This window comes from Lynx canadensis, chromosome A2, assembly GCF_007474595.2.
Source record: "Lynx canadensis isolate LIC74 chromosome A2, mLynCan4.pri.v2, whole genome shotgun sequence".
In the NCBI taxonomy this organism is placed as follows: Eukaryota; Metazoa; Chordata; class Mammalia; order Carnivora; family Felidae; genus Lynx; species Lynx canadensis.
The window spans coordinates 6,649,659-6,671,821 of record NC_044304.2 but is presented as its reverse complement, the minus strand read 5'-3'; the positions used below and the strand labels follow the sequence as shown (position 1 = coordinate 6,671,821).

Below are 22,163 nucleotides of genomic sequence, written 5' to 3'. Positions count from 1 at the left end.
CCTGCTGATGAGTCTACCCTCAAAAGCATTGTAAACACTTAGGACAACGCATGACATGTAGCAAGTACTCCACAAGATTTAACTGTTATCATTGTGTTCCATATTTTACATGGCTTAATATAGCCTATATATTCTTAAGTCTTGTCTTCTCACATATTTTTACCGCTGGCTTCAGCAATTTGCTTCATTTTGTCATAGTTATTGTTTTTTAATGTTTATTTATTTTTGAGAGAGAGAGAGAGAGAGAGAGAGAGAGAGAATGAATGAATGAATGAATCTGAAGCAGGCTCCAGACCTTGAGCTGTCAGCACAGAGCCTGATGTGGGGTTCGAACCCACGAACCATGAGATCATGACCTGAGCCAAAGTCCGACACTTAACCGACCGAGCCACTCAGGCACCCCTCTTTAATTTCTTTCATAAGTGTTCTATAGTTTTCAGAGTACAGATCTTTAACCTCTTTGGTTAGCATCATTCCTAGGTATCTTACTGTTTTTGGTTTTAAATGTATTATTTATATCAATATATACGAACTATACTTTCACAACTAAAATTGGTATCAGACTTACTGATGTCATTCTTTGGGTAGAGATCCCTTCATTAATAGCTAAAAAAAAAAAAAAAAAAGCAGACTGCATTTCAATTAGTGAAGGATGGTGTACCTATATTTGCAAAGGATTGAAATGGAGATGAACAGACCCAGATGGACATGGTGTACACCTGGTCTTACGGGGTCAAGAAAGCACCACCTGTAATTCCACCGTTCTAGAGTCTTGGTCTTTAAGGATTTACACTGCCCTGGGATCTCTGTGACAATAAAATTTCTTGGTTAATGAGGAGCTTTGGAAATTAAACCTCCAGGGATACAGAGACTGCAATCTGCCTGTGCCCACCTCGTTCAACAATTCCTCCCGTGAAAAGTAGTAGCATAGCTGAGTCTCCTCCCATAGATGATCTGTCTTGTTAGGAGCTTGGGTCTCACTCAATCCCTCTGCCCTTCCTGAGGGCAGATCTTCCATACGGTACATCAGAGATGGCAGTCATCCTTCCACTATGATGCCAACCAGGTAACCTAACACCCCTTACTCAATGTTTGGAAATGAGGGCAGGTGTTTGACTACAGGTTCATCCAGGGGAAGCTGTGAAGAGAGCACACACACCACATGATTGAAACCAACTCACCCAGGGTCCTCCCGTTTGTCCGTTGTCTTCTTCACGTGTTTCCTCATGCTTTTTATTAATGCTCCATTTACTAATATCATATTCACTCTCGAGTGTGGCCAGGACCATTTCTTCCTGATAGAAATCTGTCTTTCAAAAAACATGATGACTGTTATAAAATTTTCTGACATTTACTTGCAGTTTAGAAGTGGTAAGAGGACAGGAAGTTTGGAAAAGTTCACTTTGACATATGTATGTATTATCTCAGTTGCCTGCCTGTGACATCTCTGGGGATCCAGACAGACTCTTAAGCTGCCTCACCAGTTTGTTTTCTCTTTATAAAATCACCAAATGTTTAATAAACAGAACATCATAAACAATGTAGTGTAAAAAATGACTACCTAGTCACCCTTTCCAGACTTAACAATTGTTGATGCTCTACAATATCAGCTTCAGTCTTTTTCATTTTTAAAGAAACAGAATAATACACATACAGAAGGCACCCGTATCTTATTCCTCTCTATTAGTCTCCATCCCATCCCAAGATGGTTTTTGCCTCCAGTGATGCTCCTCCTGCCAATCTCGGAAACACACATTTGATTAAATCTGTCTTTTCCATCAGATTAATCACCAATATGGAACCTAGAAATGACACACATGTTTCAGATTTCCTTCTCATGGAAGTGACAGAGAATCCAGAACTGCAGTCCCTCATCTTCAGCCTGTTCCTGTCCATGTACCTGGTCACCATCCTGGGAAACCTGCTCATCATCCTGGCTGTCACCTCGGACTCCCACCTCCACACGCCCATGTACTTCTTCCTCTCCAACCTGTCCTTTACTGACATCTGCTTAAGCACAACCACGATCCCAAAGATGCTGGTGAATATCCAGGCCCAGAGTCAGAGCATCACTTATGCAGGCTGCCTCACCCAGATCTACTTTGTTCTAGTTTTTGCAAGTTTAGAAAGTAGTCTCCTTGCAGTAATGGCCTATGACCGCTATGTGGCCGTTTGTCATCCACTGAGGTACACAGTCATCATGAAGCCCTGCCTCTGTAGTCTGCTGATTCTACTCCCCCTGTTCATTATCATCGTGGATGCCCTGGTGCACAGTCTGATGGTGTTGCAGCTGACCTTCTGCACAGACGTCGAAATCCCTCTCTTCTTCTGTGAGGTTGTTCAGGTGATCAAGCTCGCCTGTTCTGACGCCCTCATCAATAACATCCTGATATATTTTGCAACTAGCGTATTTGGTGGTATTCCTTTATGTGGAATCATTTTCTCTTACACTCAGATAGTGTCCTCTGTTTTGAGGATGCCATCCGTGGGCAGAAAGTATAAAGCGTTTTCTACGTGTGGGTCTCACCTGTCAGTTGTGTCTTTGTTCTATGGGACAGGTTTGGGGGTGTACATTAGTTCTGCTTTTACTAACTCTTCCAGAAACACTGCAGTGCTTTCAATGATGTACACTGTTGTCCCTCAAATGATGAACCCTTTCATCTACAGCCTGAGGAACAGGGACATGAAGGGAGCCTTGAGGAAACTGATAAGTAGAACTTCTCTTCTGTGACTGTGTTATCTGTGTGGACTGGGGTTTCTAGAATGAATCAAAGTGACAGAAATATTGGGTGATTCTGAATGTCTGATTCTTGCATCACCAACTTCTTCTAAATTGACTAGGTAACATCATGGGCAACTTGATTGTAATTTTGGGTTGAAATTTGATTTGTTCTTTGTATAGCTCTGTTGTATTTCAAAAATAAGTTTTCATTCCTAAGCTTGGTGTTTTTGGTAGGTTCCTCACAAGCTGTCCCAAGGCAAGGGTTATACTGAAATGTTAAAAGAGAAGTGGGAGAAGTTGGATAGGTCAGGAAAAGGATCAAGCAAGCTTGTGTTTTATAGCAGAGATTTGATTCTGCCTAATCTCATGGTTAGGGCCATGTGGATTATACTCCAGAGACAAACCAATTGTGAGACATGGGAGGAGCTGTTCTTTCATACTCCAGTAATTCCTGATACCTGTCACTGGTAAACTGTGTCAGTGCAGGGTAACATCAACATTCACTATACTCAGTTTTATTGTCTACAAAACTGTTATTATGTGATTATCTCAGTGGTTCGAGATTGATCCTGATCAGTGAGGAAGCCATCGTTTCTACTAAGACAAAGTAATGCTGATTGTAAAATGCCAAAATAATAAAGATATTTGTATTTCCCTGATGATGAATGATATTAAGAAATTTTTCATATGTCTGTTAGCCATCTGGATTACTTCTTTGGAAAAATGTCTATTCATGTCTTCTGCACATTAAAAAAATTTTTAAATTTATTTATTTAAATTCAAGTTAACATACAGTATAGTACTGGTTTTAGGAGTAGAACCTAGTGATTCATCACTTATATGTGTCACCCAGGACTCATCCTAACAGGTGCCCTCCTTAATGCCCATCACCCATTTAGCCCATCCTCCCACCCAGCTCCCCTCCAGCAACCTTCACTTTGTTCTCTGTATTTAACTTCTCTTATGGTTTGTCTCCCTCTCTGTTTTTAATCTTAGTTTTCTTTCCTTTCCCCTGTGTTCATCTGTTATGTTTCTTAAATTCCACATACAAGTGAAATCATGATATTTGTCTTTCTCTGACTAACTTATTTCACCTAGCATATTTTTAAATTGGATTATTTTGGGGGGGGTGGAGTTTTAGAAATTCTTTACATATTTTGCATACTATCTCTTTATCAGATATGTCCTTTGTAAATATCTTCCCCCATTCCATAGGTTCCCTTTTAGTTTAATTGATTGTTTCCTTCACTGTGCGGAAGCTTTTTATTTTGACAAAGTCCCAATAGTTTATTTTTGCTTCTGTTTCCCTTGTCCAAGGAGACATGTCTAGAAAGAAGTTGCTACAGCCAGTGTCAAAGAGGTTGCTGCCTGTGTTTTCCTCTAGAATTTTTATGGTTTCAGGTCTCATATTCAGGTCTTTAATAATTTTGAATTTATTTTTGTTTATGGTATAAGGAAGTGGTCTAGTTTCATTTTTTTGCACGTTGCCATCCAGTTTTCCCAACACCATTTGTTTTTTCCATTGGATATTCTTTCCTGCTTTGTGAAAGATTAATTCACCATATTGTTGTGGATTCATTTCTGGGTTTTCTATTCTTTTCCATTGATCTTTGTATCTGTTTTTGTGCTAGTACTGTATTGTTTTGATTACTACAGCTTTGTAATGTAACTTGAAGTATGGAAATGTGATACCACTGGTGTTGCTTTTCTTTCTTTTTTTTTTTTTCATTTTACAATCAAAAAGAATGAAATCTTGCCATTTGCAACTACATGGATGGTACTGGAGGGTACTATGGTAAGTGAAATTAGTTAGAGAAAGACAAAAATCATATGACTTCACTCATATGAGGACTTTAAGAGACAAAACAGGTGAACATAAGGGAAGGGAAACAAAAATAATATAAAAATGGAGGGGGACAAAACAGAAGAGACTCATAAATATGGCGAACAAACAGGGTTGCTGGAGGGGTTGTGGGAGGGGGGATGGGCTAAATGGGTAAGGGGCACTAAGGAATCTACTGCTGAAATCATTGTTTCACTCTATGCTAACTAATTTGGATGTAAATTTTAAAAAATAAAAAATAAAATAAAAAAATTTTTAATTAAATCCAAGTTAGTTAAAATATAGTGTCATATTGGTTTCAGGAGTAGAGTTTAGTGATTCATCACTCACATATAACATTCAGTGCTCATCCCAACAAGTGCCCTCCTTAATGCCAATCACCCATCTAATCCATTGCCCTACCCACCTCTCCTACAATAATCTTCAGTTTGTTCTCTGTCTTTAAGAGTCTCTTATGATTTGCCTCCCTCTCTGTTTTTAACTTATTTTCAGAATTCCTTTGGCTATATGGGATCTTTTATGCTTCCATACAAATCTTAGGATTGTTTGTTCTACTTCTGTGAAAAAATGCTGTTGATATATTGATAAGGATTGCATTAAATGAATAGATTGCTTTGGGTAGTATAGACATTTTAACAATATTTGTTCTAATCCATGAGCATGGAATGTCTTTTCATTTCTTTGTGTCTTCAGTTTCTTTCATCAGTATATTATAGTTATAAAAGTCTAGGTCTTTCACCATTTTGGCTAGGTTTATTTCTAGGTATCTTGTTTTTAGTGCAAAACAAAATTGTAAATAGGATCAATTCCTTATTTTCTTTTTATGCTGCTTCATTATTGCTTCATATAAATGCAACTGATTTCTGTACATTGTTTTTGTGTGCTTTACTGAATTTGTTTATCAGTTCTAGCACTTTTTTGTTGGAGTCTTTTGGGTTTTCTATTTAGAGTATCATGTCATCTGCAGATAGTGAAAGTTATTTCCTCCTTGCTGACTTGGATACCTTTTATTTCTTTTTGTTTCTGATTGCTGTGGTTAGGACTTCCATCACACACAAAAATAAACTCAAACTGGATTGAAGAACTAAATGTGAGACCTAAACCCATAAAAGTCCTGGAGGAAAACACAGGCAGTAACGTCTTTGACAATGGCTGTAGCAACTTCTTTCTAGGTATGTCTCCTGAGGCATGGAGACAAAAGCACACAACAAACTATTGAGACTTCATCAAAATAAAAAAGGTTCTTCATAGCAGAGAAAACAACAGAACTAAAAGGCATCCTATGGAATGGGAGAAGAGATTTGCAAATGACACATCTGATAAAAGGTTAGTATCCAAAATATATAAAGAACTTATAAAACTCAACACCCAAGAACTAATAATCCAAACAAAATGAGCAGAAGACATGAATAGACATTTTTCCAAAGAGACATCCAGATGGCCAACAGACACATGAAAGATGCTCAATATCACTGACCTTCAGGGAAATACAAGTCAAAACAACAATGAGATATCACCTCACACCTGTCACAATAGCTAAAATCAGCAGCACAAGAAACAGGTGTTGGTGAGGATGTGGCGAAAGAGGAACCCTCTTGCACTGTTGGTGGGAATGCAAACTTTTGCAGCTACTGTGGAGAACAGTGTGGAGGTTCTCAAAAAGTTAAAAATAGAACTACCATATAATTCAGCAATTGTACTACTAACAAAAATACAAAAAATACTAAACCAAAGGGATTCATGCACCCCGATGTTTATAGCAGCATTATCTACAATAGCCAAATTATGGAAACAGCCCAAGCGTGCATTGATTGACGAGTGGATAAAGAATACAACGAAATATTACTCAGTCATAAAAAGGAATGAAGCATTGCCATTTGCAACAATAGGGATGGAGCTAGAGAACATTATACTAAAGGAAATAAGTCAGTCAGAGAAAAATACCATATAATTTCACTCATGTGGTTTAAGAAATAAAACAAATGATGGGGCACCTGGGTGGCTCAGTCTGTTGAGTGTCTGACTTCAGCTCAGGTCATGATCTCGCAGTCCGTGAGTTTGAGCCCCACATCAAGCTCTGTGCTGCCAGTTTGGAGTCTGGAGCCTGCTTCGGGTTCTGTGTCTCCCTCTCTCCTTGACCCTCCCCCCCACTTGTGTTCTGTCTCTCTCTGTCTCAAAAATAAATAAAAACATTAAAAAAAATAAAACAAATGAGCAAAGGGAAGAAGGAGAGAGGCCAAACGAAAAAACAAACTCATTTATTCTGTTTTACTTTTCTTCTTTTAAAAATTTAAATCCCAGTTAGTTAACATATAGTGTAATAATGATTTCAGGAATAGAATTTAATGATTCGTCACTTACATATAACACCCAGTGCTCATCCCAGCAAGTGCCCTCCTTAATGCCCATTGCCCATTTACAAAGAACAAACCTTCAATCTGTTCTCTGTATTTTAGAGTCTTTTATGGTTTGTCTCCCTGTTTTTATCTTATTTTTGCTTCCCTCCCCCTTTGTTCATCTGTTTTGAAGAAACAGACTCTTAACTATAGAGAAGAAACTGGTAGTTACCTGAGAGGTGGTGGGTGGGTGGGGCTGGGTTAAACAGGTGATGAGAACCATGATGAGCACCAGGTGATACATGGAATTATTGAATCACTGTATTGTGAACCTGAATCTAATATAGTACTATATGTTAACTAACTGAAATTTAAATAAAAACTAAAAAAAAAAATGGGAAAAAAGAGTCTTTTCAACAAATGGTCTTGGGAAAACTGGGCAGCCACATGCAAAAGAATGAAACTGGACCACTTTGTACACCATACACAACTTTCATGATTTTTAAGTATGCAATTTAATGGCAAAATTACATTCACAATATTGGGCAACCATTGCGTCTATTTTCACAGCTTTTCAGAATCAAACAGAAAATCTGTAGCCATTTAGCAATAACTCATTCTAATGTCACACAACCAGCCCTTGACAACCTCTAGTCTACTTTCTGTCTCTTATGATTTCTCCTACTCTAGATATTTCATATAAGACACATCATAAAATACATGTACTTTTGCATCTGGCTTATTTCACTTAGCATGATGTGTTCAAGGTTTGTCCATGTTTTAGCATGTTTCAGAACTGCATTCCTTTTTTTGTTGCTATATTTGTTTTATTTTTATTTTTTTTTTAATTTATATTAAAGTTAGTTAACATACTTGGGGAGTAGATAAAGAAGATGTGGTATATATACACAATGGAATACTACTCAATGATGAAAAAGAATGAAATCTTGCCATCTGAAACAACATGGTTGGAACTAGAGGGTACTACGCTAAGTGAAATAAGTCAGTCAGAGAAAGACATATATCATACAATTTCACTCATATATGGAGTTTGAGAAACACAACAGATAAACATACGAGAAGGGAAGGAAAAATAAGATAAAAACAGAGGGAGAAAAACCGTAAGAGACTCTTAAATACAGAGAACAAACTGAGGGTTTCTGGAGAAGAGTTGGGTGGGGGGGATGGGTTAAATGGGTGATGGGCAGTAAGGAGGGCACTTGTTGGGATGAGCACTGGGTGTCTTATGTACGAGATGAATCATTGGGTTCTACTCCTGAAGCCATCGTAACACTGTATGTTAAATAACTTGAATTTAAATCTAAAAATCTTATTTAAATATATACATATAATATAGCATAAAATATATAATATTTAAGATATATTAAAATATATATAATAGATATATGAACTTGCACACTGTATTCTTACATCCCAAATAGGTACCAAAATTCTTGATGTCATTGATTAGAGAGCAATGCCTTTGTCCACAACTAAGACAAGAAGACTCTTATCCAATTAGAGAAGGATGGTGTGTCATTTACCAAGCATTTGAAATGGAGATGAGCAGACATAGGTGAGGAAATTTACATGGTGTGCACCTGGACACAGAGGGTCAGGGAAGTCCTTCCTTCCAGAGTTTTGGTCTTGAAGGATTTGCACTGCCCTGGGATCTCAGTGACAATAAAATTGTTTGACTAATGAGGAGCTTTGGAAATTGAATCTCTAGGGATACAGAGACTGCACTGTGCATGTGACCACTAACTTATTTCAGCAATCCTTCCTATGAAAAGTAGTGGCATATCTGAGCCTCCTCCCATAGATGATGCATCTTGCTCAGGAGCTTAGGTCTCATTCAGTCCCTCTGCCCTTTCTGAGTACAAATCTCCCAGATGGTGCATTCGAGGGTAATGTCAATCATTATTACACTGTGATACCAGCCAGGTAACCTACATCAATGTTTGGAAATGAAGGCAGATGTTTTACTACAGGTTCATCCAAGGGAAGCCATGAAGAGAGTACATGTAGTGGATGATTAGAACCAACTTATCCAAGGTCCTTCTGCCTGTGATATTCTTCATATGTTTCCTTGTACTTTGCACCAATACTCAGGTGTCTCCATTAATTAATGTTGTATCCACTCTCTAGTATGGCCAGGACCATTTCTTCCTAAGTAGAAATCTGCTTTTTAAAAAAAACAAAACAAAACAGGATGACTGTTAAACAAGTCTGTGGCATTTACTTACAATTTTGTGGCAGTGAGGACAGGAAATTTGGTAAAGTTTACCTAATCTTCCTATTCCTGGTTCTCGACATAATTGTATATTATCTGATTTGCCTGCCTCCGAGGTCTCTGGGGATCCAGACAGAATCTTCAGCTGCCTCTCCAGTCTGTTTCTATTCATAAAATTACCAAATGTTTCAAATAATCAAAATGGTATATTTAGTGCAGTATTTGAATTGGCCTCCTCTTGATCCTTGTGGGAATTAACAATGGATGACACTCTGGTGTATCAGCTTCAGGTTTTGTTAAAGGAACAGAATCACATGCATACAGATGGCAACTTCTTCTTAATCCTCTCTGTTAGTCTCTGTCCCATCCTAAGACAGTGTCTGTCACTGGTGATGCTCCTCCTGCTGGTCTAGGAAACACACATGTGATTGTGTTGTCACTCCACCTTCTCCATCAGATTCATCGACAACATGGGACCCAGCAACAAAACAGCAGTTTCCGAATTCCTTCTTATGCAAGTGACAGAGGATCCAGAACTGAAGCCCTTTCTCTTTATTCTGTTTCTGTCCATATACCTGGTCACCATCCTGGGAAACCTGCTCATCATCCTGGCCGTCAGCTCAGACTCCCACCTCCACACCCCCATGTACTTCTTCCTCTCCAACCTGTCCTTTACTGACATCTGTTTAAGCACAACCACGATCCCAAAGATGCTGGTGAATATCCAGGCACAGAGTCAGAGCATCACTTATGCAGGCTGCCTCACCCAGATCTACTTTGTTCTAGTTTTTGCTAGTTTGGAAAGTTTTCTTCTTGCGGCAATGGCCTATGATCGCTATGTGGCCATTTGTCACCCACTGAGGTACACAGTCACCATGAATTCCCGCTTCTGTGGCCTGCTGATTCTAGTCTCCTTGTGCATTAACACTGTGGATGCCCTGATGCACAGTCTGATGGTGTTGCAGCTGACCTTCTGCACAGACGTCGAAATCCCTCTCTTCTTCTGTGAAGTTGTTCAGGTCATCAAGCTCGCCTGTTCTGACACCCTCGTCAATAACATCCTGATATATTTTGCAGCTAGCCTATTCGGTGGTATCCCTGTGTGTGGAATCATTTTCTCTTACACTCAGATAGTGTCCTCTGTTTTGAGGATGCCATCCGTGGGCAGAAAGTATAAAGCGTTTTCTACGTGTGGGTCTCACCTGTCAGTTGTATCTTTGTTCTATGGGACAGGTTTGGGGGTGTACATTAGTTCTGCTTTTACTAACTCTTCCAGAAACACTGCAGTGCTTTCAATGATGTACACTGTTGTCCCTCAAATGATGAACCCTTTCATCTACAGCCTGAGGAACAGGGATATGAAGGGAGCCTTGAGAAAACTCATGGGTAAGATACCATTGTTTTTTCAGGAGTGTGTTGTTTAATTTCCATATACTTGTTAGTTGCCATTTGTCCTTCTTACTTGTTTCTAGCTTCACACTGTGATGGTCAGAAAAGACACTGTACGATTTCAATATTTTAAATTTATTGAAACTTGCTTTGTGGCCTTGATATGATCTATCCTGGAGAAGAATGGGTCTTGTACTGTGGTTGGATGGAATGTTTACATATATTGGTTTTGTTTGTTTATACTGTTTTTCAAGTTCTCTCTTGTTGATCTATCCAAGGGCACTAACCTTTGTGGAAAGTGATGTATTGAAGTCTCTAAGTATTATTGTGGAAATGTGTATTTCTTACCTCATATCTGTCATGTTTGCTTCATGTATTTTGAGGCCCTGTTGTTTAGTGTATGTATGTTTATAATTGTTATATCATCTTGATTATAGACCTTTTAATCCCTGCCTCTGTGTATCTATTTATTTTCCATCTTATTTTCTTTGTTAATTTTAATATTTTTGACTTAAAGTCTGTTTTTCTTCTCTGATATTAGTTCTTTTTTGGCAATGAATTGGCTGGAGTCTATTTTTCTATTTTTTCATTTAAAACCTATTACTGTTTGTGGATCCATAGTGAGTGTCATAAACAACCTATATTCACATCATGTTTCCTTTTTTTTAAAATTTTTATGTTTATTTCTTTATTTTGAGAGAGAGACAGAAAGAATCAGGGGAGGGCCAGAGAGAGGGGGAGAGAGAGAATCCCAAAGAGGCTCTGGTACTGTCAGTTCAGAGCTCGACGTGGGGCTGGAACTCACAAAGCATGAGATCATGACCTGAGCAGAAACCAAGAGTCTAATGCTAACCAACTGAGCTACCCGGATGCCCCATTCACATCTTGTTTCCTTTATCTTTCTTCCAATCTCTACCTTTTGATTGGAGAGTTTAATTACTTACTTTTAACATACGTATTGATAAGGAGACACTTAATTTTTCCTTGAAAATTTTTATTTTATTTATGTCTGATACCTTTATATGTTCTCTATTTCTTCCATGATTGCCCTCCTTTTTTCCTTGTTGATTTATTGTAGAAATATTTTGGGATCCATTCTTGTTGTCTTTTTGGAATATATCCAAATAATTGTCTTTTGGTTATCATGGGCATTACATTTTATATGCTAAATTTATAAAAATATAGTTTGAATTCATGCCAGTTTTATTTCAATAGCATGCAAAACCTCTGCTCAAAACCTCTGCTCTTATATTGCTTGGTCCTTTCTTCTTTGTGTCACAAATTAAATATTTATCCATTGTTGCCAATAGTACAGATTTAAAATGTTTTACATTTTTTTTACAACCAATGGGAAATAAAAACTGGAATTATTAACCAAAAATACAGTACTGTTTTTTATTTGTCCATGCATTTATCTTTATCAGAAATCTTTATTTTTTTCATACAGCATTGAATTACTGTGTAGTGTCTTTTCATTTTAACCTGAAAGAATCTGTTAGACATTTTCATAGAGCAGGCTTAGGGGTAATGAACTCTTTCAGCCTCATTATTCTGGGAATGTTTTACTTCTCCCTCATTTTTGGAAGAAAAATTTTGTTAGATATGAAGTTGTTGGTTGACAGTTTTTTTCAGCACTTTAAATACATCATCCCAATGCCATCTGGCCTCCATGGTTCTGATGATAAATTGACTGTTCATCTTATTGAGGCTCTATTGTATGTGCAGAGTTGATTTTCTCGTAAGTTCTTGTACGTGATGAGCTCCTTTCAAGATTCTCTTTTTCCCTTTCGCTTTGTCAGTTTGATGATAATGAGTCTTGGTGTTAGTATCTTTGAATGATCCTCCTCGGAGCTCACTGGGTCTCCTAGATTTGTGGGTTCATTTATTTCATCATGTTTGGGAAGTTTTTATTCATTTTATCTTCAAATAGTCTTTTCACTTTCTCTTCTCCTTCTGGGACTCCCATAATGCATATGTTTTTTCACTTGATGATGTCCTATAGGTCCCTTAGGATCTGCTCACTTTTCTTCATTCTTTTTTCTTTCTGCTTTTCAGAGTCAATAGTATAATAATAGCTCTGGCTATCCGAGTCTCCTCTTTTTCACAGTTTTATTGAGAAATAATTGACATACATCACTGTATAAGTTTAAGGTATACAGCAGGATGGAGTGCTTTATGTATATTGTGAAATGATTAGCACAGTAGGTTTAGTTAACATCCATCATGTTATACAGACATAATAAAAAGGAAAGAAAAATATTTTCTCCTTGGGATGATACTTCTAAGGATCTACTCTCTTAACAACTTTCCTATATATCATATAGCAGTGTTAACTATAGTCATCATGTTGTGCATTACATTTTTCACACTTATTTATCTTATAACCAGAAGTTTGTACTTTTTGACTGCCTTGCTCCAATTTTCCTCCACTCCCACCTCTCACCTCTGGTGACCACAAATATGATTTCTTTTTCAATGAGTTTGGTGTTTTGTTTAATTTTTTAGATTCTACATATAAGCGAGATCATACCGTATTTGGCTTTCTCCGTCTGACTTATTTCATTTAGCTTAATACCTTCAAGGTCCATCCATGTGTGTCCATTAATGGATGAATGGATTAAGAAGTTATACATATATCTCACACACACACACACACACACACACACACACACACTGGAATATTACTCAGCCATAAAAATGAGGAAATCCTACTATTTGCTCTTTGAAAAATTGTTGAAAGTGGCAGTAGTCTTTATAGGGACTTTCCCAGAGTGTATTTGCAAAGACTTTAATTATTTTTTTTAATTAAAAGATTAAAAAACTTTAATGTTCCTTTTTGAGAGAGGAGAGAGAGAGAGAAAGAGAGAGAGTGCACGCGCACAAGCGGGGGAGGGGCAGAGAAAAAGAGGGAAACACAGAATCTGAAACAGGCTCCAGGCTCTGAGCTATCAGTACAGAGCCTGAGCCTGGTGTGGGGCTTGAACTCAGGAATGGTGAGATCATGACCTGAGCTGAAGTCAGATGTAATGGACTGAGCTACCCAGGCGCCCCTAAATATTTTTTTTTAGTTTATTTATTTTTGAGAGAGAGACAGAGACAGAGAGAGAGAGCGCGCGCGAAGAGTGCGCATGAGTGGGGGAGGGGCCGAGAGAGTGGGAAACACAGAATCTGAGGCAAGCTCCAGCCTCCAAGCTGTCAGCACACTACACTGATGTGGGGCTGGAACTTGTGAACCACGAGATCATGACCTAAGCCAAAGATGGATGCTTAATCGATTGAGCCAACCAGGTGGCCCGCAAAGAGTGTAATTCTTACTGTATGTGGTCATTGAAATCTATATTCCTTCTTTTGTTCAGCTAGTGCTTTGACAGATTTCCTTAAATGCTAGGAGTGATACAAACAAACAGCTCTCTCAGTCTTTGTAGATTGGATCTGTGCTGCAGTACTTTTTCAACACTTAACCAGGTTTGCACTGAATGTAGAGATCAATGTGAAAGTTTAGAATCTTCTGGTCTTTCAGAGTATATGTCTTGCCATGACATGCATGTGGCTTTCTAAATTCTTCCATATACTTGGTTGCATTTTTTAAAAAAATGTTTATTTATTTAAAAAAAATTTTTTTTAATGTTTATTTATTTTTGAGACAGAGAGAGGCAGAGCATGAACGGGGGAGGGTCAGAGAGAGAGGGAGACACAGAATCGGAAGCAGGCTCCAGGCTCTGGGCCATCATCAGCCCAGAGCCTGACGCGGGGCTCAAACTCACGGACCGTGAGATCATGACCTGAGCTGAAGTCGGACGCTTAACCGACTGAGCCACCCAGGCGCCCCTATTTATTTATTTTTGAGAGAGAGAGAGTGAGAGCAGGGTTGGGGCAGAGAGAGAGGGCCTAAGCAGGCCCTGCACTGTCAGCACAGAGCCTGACACAGGGTTTGAACTCACGAACCATGATTTCATGACCTGAGCTGAAATCAAGAGTCAGACACTTAGCCAACTGAGCCACCCAGGTGCCCCTACTTAGTTGCTTTTAAACATCGTAGTTTCCTAAAGAAAAATTCTCCTGTTTTGCTCTTGGGCTTAGCAGAACTACATTATGTTTTGACTTTAATCTTTTACCATAGGTGTGTACAGGCTGCTAGTTTGGTGGTGTTTTTTGTGTTTTTGTTTTTGTTTTTGTTTTTTTAAGCTCAAAGAATTTTATTTTATTTTTTTATTTTTTTTTCAATATATGAAATTTATTGTCAAATTGGTTTCCATACAACACCCAGTGCTCATCCCAAAAGGTGTCCTCCTCAACATGTTTGGTGGTGTTTTTGAACCATGCCTACTATCTTTCCAGCCTGAGGTCATTCTTTGTGTCAGTCCTTCAGGTAGCTCCCAGACCAGTTACAACAGACATACCGAATGATTTGAAAAAAGGTCTACTCTGCCTCTTCACAATACCTGGACCCAGGTCTCGTACTGAGAACACAGGCTGGGACCTTTTCTGAACTGACTCTTGTCATGCTGGGGAAGGGGAGGGGCAAGGACAGGTAAAAATGACACAACGCTTTTCTCCCAGTTAGAAATTGCTTTTTTCTTCATTGAGCACTCACTTGGTTGCCATAATTTTTTTTTTTTTTTTTTTTTTTTTTAGAGAGAGTCCTAGCAGAGAATGGACAGAGAGAGGGAGAGAGAATCTTAAGCAGGCATCATGTCCAACACAGAGCCCAGTGTGGGGCTTCATCTCATGACTGTCAGATCATGACCTGAGCCAAAATCAAGAGTTGGACATTTAACTGACTGGGCTATGCAGGTGACCTGGTTGCTATAAATTTTGACTATTTTCAAGAGCTTTGTCAAAGTTGTGCCAATTCTGCTTATTTTTTTTTCCAGTGTTTCTGTGAGAGGACAAGACCTTTGGGCTGCCTAATCTGCCATTTTGCTGAGGTTGCTTTTCCATGCATAGTTCATTTTGATTATAGGGAATACATTAGAAACTACTGAATATAACATGTAGAAACAGACTACAATGAGCCATACATGTAGTTAGTCTTTAGAATTTGCTTTTTAGGGTATATATGCTGTATTATCATGCATATTATCTCTTGCATTTTATAGGTTATCTATCTACCCATCCATCCATCCATCCATCTTATCTATTCATCTCCATATAATAAACCATATTTTTGAGTTTAAATGTCCTGTCTGTCCTCCTTAGATTGTTGCCATAAAGGGTGCCTTTGAATGTACCTTAGAAAGCAAGGCTAGAATCCAATTACAGAAGGGAACTGCATCCAAAAGAATCTTGGAATGGATGTGAAAAGAAATAGGTGGACAGACAAGAATCACAAACATTTGGCCTCCCGGGATGAGGGAATTAGTCAGTTGTAAGTTGTTCCTTCTCTGAGCCTTGTTCCTTAAGGATTTTTGCTACCCTAGGATCAGCAGAATAGCAAAAGAATTTGACCAAGGAGGAACTTTGGATATTGAACCCTGAAGGGCCACAGAGACTGCAAATTGTCTGCCTGTGGCCACTCTGCTCAGGTCACTAGGTGGCACACGTGAGCCTTTACTCAGGGACCATCACTTTTGCACAACAGTTTAGTTCATTCTGTGTTTTTATTCTCCCTGAAAACAGGGCTTCCAATGATCTACTTTAGTATCAAAGGGAAAGTTGGGGCGCCTGGGTGGCGCAGTTGGTTAAGCGTCCGACTTCAGCCAGGTCACGATCTCACGGTCCGTGAGTTCGAGCCCTGCGTCAGCCTCTGGGCTGAGGGCTCAGAGCCTGGAGCCTGTTTCCGATTCTGTGTCTCCCTCTCTCTCTGCCCTTCCCCTGTTCATGCTCTGTCTCTCTCTGTCCAAAAATAAATAAACATGGAAAAAAAATTAAAAAAAAAAAAAAGGGAAAGCAATGCTGAATGCCATTCCTTAGGCCTGGCAGCTAGGTACTCTGAAGTTCCCTAGTCTACGGTTTTCACCTAGGGAGAGGTGTTTGTCTACTAGTCCTTCGGGGCTGTGGATGGGAATATGCTGAAGATGCCCTGATCATATTCACCTGTGAAGTGACTAATTATTCATCATCTGACATAAATATGTTCTTTTGCAACAATACCTAATAGATCTGCTCATTTTCTACTCTGAACCCTAGGGGCTTTTTTCCATCCTCAGGAGAAAATTTCCCTGGCACAATTTTGTGGAAAGTTCTAGAATTCTCTAAAATGTGTCTTAATTTCGGACACAGAATTGAAGTGGATGGTCAGCAAATGTTTTTCCTTCCATATCTGTTTTTTTTATATCCCTTTGTAGGGATGACCATTGGTCTTGACACTTGTCTGTCAGGATTCTGTCTATGAGGCCTGTCTATTCAGGCCTGTCTATGAGGATTCTGACACAGGAGTTGGACCAGGATAAATCCTATAAACTACAGTGGTTCACGAGTTCAACCCCCACGTCCAGCTCTGTGCTGACAGCTCAGAGCCTGGAGCCTGCTTCGGATTCTGTGTCTCCCCTTCTGTCTGCCCCTCCCCCACTCTTTCTGTCTGTCTCTCTTAAAAATAAATAAAAATATTAAAAAAGTTTTTTTCAGTTTATTTATTTTGAGAGAGACAGTCTGAGTGGGGGAGGGGCAGGGAAAGAGGGAGAGAGAGAATCCAAAGCAAGCTCTGCACTGTCAGCACAGAGCCCCATATGGGGCTTGAACCCACGAAGCCCTGAGATCCTGACTTGAGCTGAAACCAAGAGTCGGTTGCTTCGCTGACTGAGCCACCCGTGCACCCCTGATGAACCTTTTTTAAAAAGTAATCTGCACACCCAGTATGGGGCTGGAACTCACAACCTAGAAATCAAGAGTTGGATGCTCTACCGATTGAGCCATCCAGGCAACCCCTGATGAGTTATTTACCCTGAAAGCATCATTAGAGAAATTTTTCTCAATCATTGCCTCATAAGAATTATAGACAATATATGGATGCACCCAGGACTGAGCCAGTTAAGTCTTCCCTGTTTGGAAGAGTCTACCACCAATATCCTAAAAATATCTCATCTTAATCCAGGAAATGGGAGTGTCCTAGAGTTGATGCTGGTGCATATCTTCTGAATACATTCAGGAGGCTGTGCCCAAAGCTGCCTGACCCAAGCTTTAGTGGGGCTCAATCAGAAAGAAAAAGGAGGAGTGCCTGGCTGGCTCAGTTGGTAGAGGATGTGACTCTTGAAGTTGTGAGTTCAAGCCCCACGTTGGGTTGTAGAGATTACTTAAAAATAAAATCTTAAAGAAAAAAAGAAGGAGGATTGAACTTGCATGGATGGGTTTTTTATAGTGTAACCATGACATAATTGACTAATTAATTTCTAAAAGCGCTTTATTTTAGAGATGATTGACATGTAAAAAAGCTATACATACTAACATATACAACTCAATGAGTTTGGGATAAGTGTACCCTCATGAAACCATCACCACCATCAAGACCATAAACATACCCATCATTTCCCCAAAGTCTCCTTCCTTCCTCCCTCCCTTCTTTCCTTCCTTCCTTCCTTCCTTCCTTCCTTCCTTCCTTCCTTCCTTCCTTGTTCTTTCTTTCTTTCTTTCTTTCTTTCTTTCTTTCTTTCTTTCTTTCTTTCTTTTTTTCTTTCTTTCTTTCTTTCTTTCGCTATCCTACCATGTGTAAGGTGATTTCACGTTGTAGTTTTGGTTTGCATTTCTCTAATGATGAGTGATTTTGAGAACCTTTTCTTATACTTGTTGGCCATTTGTATGTCTTTGGGGCAGAAATGTCTTTTTAGGTCTTTTGATCACTTTTAAATGGGATTGCTGTTTTTTGCTATTAGTTTGGTTAGTAACTCCTTAGCAAATGTATGATTTGCAAATATTTGTCCGATTTTGTGGGTTGTTTGTTCACTTTGTTCTTTCTTTCCTTTTGCTGTGCACGCTGTTTAGTATGATGTGTCCTAGTTGTTTATTTTTACTTATGTTGCTTGTGCTTTTGGTGCCCACAAACCCATTGCCAAGGCCATGCCAAGGGGCTTTATCCTTATGTTTTATCCTAGAAGTTTTACAATTTTAGGTCCTCTAAGTCTTTATAGTCCATTCGAGTTTATTTTTTTTAATGAAAAAAATTTTTTTAGTGTTTATTTTTGAGAGAGAGAGAGAGAGACAGACAGAGTGTGAGTGGGCAAGGGGTAGAAAGAGAGAGGGAGACACAGAATCTGAGGCAAGCTTCAGGCTCCAAGCTGTCATCACAGAGCCTGACGCGGGGCTCAAACTCATGAACGGTAGAGATCATGACCTGAGCCAAAGTTGGACGCTTAACCTACTGAGCTACCCAGGTGCCCTGTCCAGTTGATTTTTTAAAAATATGTATCCCTTTATTTTACTTTTTTTAAATTGCAGGAGGGCACCTTTTGGGATGAGCACTGGGTGTTGTATGGAAACCAATTTGTCAATAAAAAAAATACATTAAAAAAAATAAAATAAAATAAATTGGAGTATAATTGACACACAATGCTAGGTTAGTTTCAGGCATACAACATAATGATTCAACAAGTTGATAAGTCATGTCATGTTCACCACAAGTGTAGCCACCAGTTATCCTGATACCTTGCTATCAAAAGAACATTGACTCTATTCCTTATTCTGTGCCTTTATTCCCATGACTTATTCATTCCATAACTGGATGCTTGTATCTCCTACTCCCTTCTCTCATAAATAGAGGAAAAAAGATAAGGAAGATGTGATATACACTCACAATGGAATATTAGGCAGCCATATAAAATATGAGATTGTGCCATTTGAGACAACATGGGTGGACCTAGAGGGTATTATGCTAAGTGAAATAAGTCAGACTCAGAAAGACAAATACCATATGATTACATTCATAATTTTTTTTTGGTAGGGTTAAGATATGTACCCAATTTCATTCCTGTGCATTTGGATATCCAGTATTCTTAACACCATTTCTTGAAGAGACTACCCTTTCCCTATTGAATATTCTTGGAACCCTTGTCAAATATTAGCTGACTATATATGTGTGAGTTTATTTATGGGCTCTCTGTTCTGTTCCATTGGCCTGTTTTTATGCCAGTATTCTACTGTTTTGATTACTATAGCTTTGAAATATAGCTTGATATAAGGAAGTGTAATGGCTTCAGCTTTGCTTTTCTTGCTCAAGATTGCTTTGATTATTTGGGGTCTTTTGTGGTTCGATATATATTTTAGGATTTTTTTCCCATTTATGTTTATATATTGTATAGTGAATGGTATATATCCAGCCTCAGATTAAAAAAAAAAAAAAAGGCAGTCATCCTGGATTCCTATCTCTGGAGTCTTGGTCTTGAAGGATTTGTACTGCCCTGGATCACAGTGACAGCAAAATTACTTGGCTAATGAGGACCTTTGGAAATTGCATCTCTAGGGATACAGAGACTTCAATCACCCTGGGACCACCTGCTTCAACAGTTCTTCAGAAAAGAAGTAGCACATCTGAGTCTTATCTCATAGATGATCCTTGTTTCTCTGGAGCCTGAGGGTCACTCAGTCCCTCTGCCCTTCCTGAGTATACCTTCCATATGGCACATTCAGAGGAGATGTCATATCATTCCAGTACAATACCCACCAGGTAATCTAATGACCCTTCATCAATGTTTGGAAATGAGGGCAGGTGTTTTACTATAGTTTCATCTGGAGGAAGCTGTGGAGAACACATGCATCAAAGCCACCCATGGTTTTCCTGCCTGTCTGTCATCTTCCTTGTGCTTTGCACCAATATTCAAGGACCACCGATTTACTAATATCATATGAATGTTTACTACGGCCAGGAACATTTTCGTACTGAGTAGAAATATGCTTTTTTCTCTAACAGGATGGCTGTTATAAAAGTATTTGCAATTGGTGGTGGTGGGAGGCAGGAAGTTTGGTAAAGGTCACTTTATCTTCCCATTCCTGGTTCTTGACAAAATTACGTTATCTCAGTTGCCTGCCTCTGAGGTCTCTGGGGATCCAGACAGTCTTTAACTGTGACCCCAGTCTGTTTCTCTTTATAAAATTACCAAATGTTTCAAATAATAAAAATGGTATATTTAGTGCAATATTTGAATTGGCCTCCTCTTGATCCTTGTGGGAATTAACAATGGATGACACTCTGGTGTATCAGCTTCAGGTTTTGTTAAAGGAACAGAATCACATGCATACAGACGGCACCTTCTTCTTAATCCTCTCTGTTAGTCTCTGTCCCATCCTAAGACAGTGTCTGTCACTGGTGATGCTCCTCCTGCTGGTCTAGAAAACACACATGTGATTGTGTTGTCACTCCACCTTCTCCATCAGATTCATCGACAACATGGGACCCAGCAACAAAACAGCAGTTTCCGAATTCCTTCTTATGCAAGTGACAGAGGATCCAGAACTGAAGCCCTTTCTCTTTATTCTGTTTCTGTCCATATACCTGGTCACCATCCTAGGAAACCTGCTCATCGTCCTGGCCGTCAGCTCGGATTCCCACCTCCACACCCCCATGTACTTCTTCCTCTCCAACCTGTCCTTTACTGACATCTGTTTAAGCACAACCACGATCCCAAAGATGCTGGTGAATATCCAGGCACAGAGTCAGAGCATCACTTATGCAGGCTGCCTCACCCAGATCTACTTTGTCCTGGCTTTTGGTGGTTTGGAAAGTTTTCTTCTTGCGGCAATGGCCTATGATCGCTATGTGGCCATTTGTCACCCACTGAGGTACACAGTCATCATGAACTCCCACTTCTGTGGCCTGCTGATTCTAGTCTCCTTGTGCATTAGCACTGTGGATGCCCTGATGCACAGTCTGATGGTGTTGCAGCTGACCTTCTGCACAGACGTCGAAATCCCTCTCTTCTTCTGTGAAGTTGTTCAGGTCATCAAGCTCGCCTGTTCTGACACCCTCGTCAATAACATCCTGATATATTTTGCAACTAGCCTATTCGGTGGTATCCCTGTGTGTGGAATCATTTTCTCTTACACTCAGATAGTGTCCTCTGTTTTGAGGATGCCATCCGTGGGCAGAAAGTATAAAGCATTTTCTACGTGTGGGTCTCACCTGTCAGTTGTGTCTTTGTTCTATGGGACAGGTTTGGGGGTGTACATTAGTTCTGCTTTTACTAACTCTTCCAGAAACACTGCGGTGCTTTCAGTGATGTATACTGTTGTCCCTCAAATGATGAACCCTTTCATCTACAGCCTGAGGAACAGGGATATGAAGGGAGCCTTGAGAAAACTCGTAAGTAGGACACCTTCTCTGTGACCATGTCATTGGCATTGGACTGGGATTTCTGGAATGAGTCAAAGCGACCAAAATATAGGGTGAGACAGAATGTCTGAATTTTGCATCATCAACTTCTTCTAGAAATACAAGGTATCATAATGGCCATGTGCATTAGGAGAATGAATTTGCATTTTATCCAGCTCTGTTGTGTTTGGCAAGTGATTTCAAATCTCTAATCTCAGTTTCTGAGTTAGATTCCCCAAAAGAAGAACCTGAGTCAGGGGTTCTTGTGGTAGTGATTTTGTGAGGTTTGTTTTCAGAAGAGAAGTGGAATAAGGTGGATAAGGCAGGGCAAGAATCTAAATGAGGATGTGGTGATTCTACCCAATTCCAGAATCATACTGTGAGAATTGAACTTCAGTGTTGGA

General features: G+C 39.3%; 3 protein-coding genes across 3 annotated transcripts; all 3 read left to right on the top strand.

Moving 5' to 3' along the window:
* Positions 1-1,774: 1,774 nt before the first annotated feature.
* On the top strand, positions 1,775-2,731 carry LOC115503429 (olfactory receptor 7G1-like). The gene has a single exon (XM_030299633.1). The coding sequence runs from the start codon at positions 1,796-1,798 to the stop codon at positions 2,729-2,731; it is 936 nt and encodes a 311-aa protein (XP_030155493.1). The 5' UTR covers positions 1,775-1,795.
* A 6,855-nt stretch (positions 2,732-9,586) lies between these two features.
* On the top strand, positions 9,587-10,558 carry LOC115527551 (olfactory receptor 7G1-like). The gene has a single exon (XM_030335266.1). The coding sequence runs from the start codon at positions 9,605-9,607 to the stop codon at positions 10,556-10,558; it is 954 nt and encodes a 317-aa protein (XP_030191126.1). The 5' UTR covers positions 9,587-9,604.
* A 10,262-nt stretch (positions 10,559-20,820) lies between these two features.
* LOC115503438 (olfactory receptor 7G1-like) lies at positions 20,821-21,774 on the top strand. The gene has a single exon (XM_030299642.1). The coding sequence runs from the start codon at positions 20,839-20,841 to the stop codon at positions 21,772-21,774; it is 936 nt and encodes a 311-aa protein (XP_030155502.1). The 5' UTR covers positions 20,821-20,838.
* The last annotated feature ends 389 nt before the right edge of the window (positions 21,775-22,163 follow it).

Bases quoted from the DNA above. Each gene is read 5' to 3' on its own strand.
- LOC115503429 (XM_030299633.1), top strand. From the start codon at position 1,796: ATGGAACCTAGAAATGACACACATGTTTCAGATTTCCTTCTCATGGAA.
- LOC115527551 (XM_030335266.1), top strand. From the start codon at position 9,605: ATGGGACCCAGCAACAAAACAGCAGTTTCCGAATTCCTTCTTATGCAA.
- LOC115503438 (XM_030299642.1), top strand. From the start codon at position 20,839: ATGGGACCCAGCAACAAAACAGCAGTTTCCGAATTCCTTCTTATGCAA.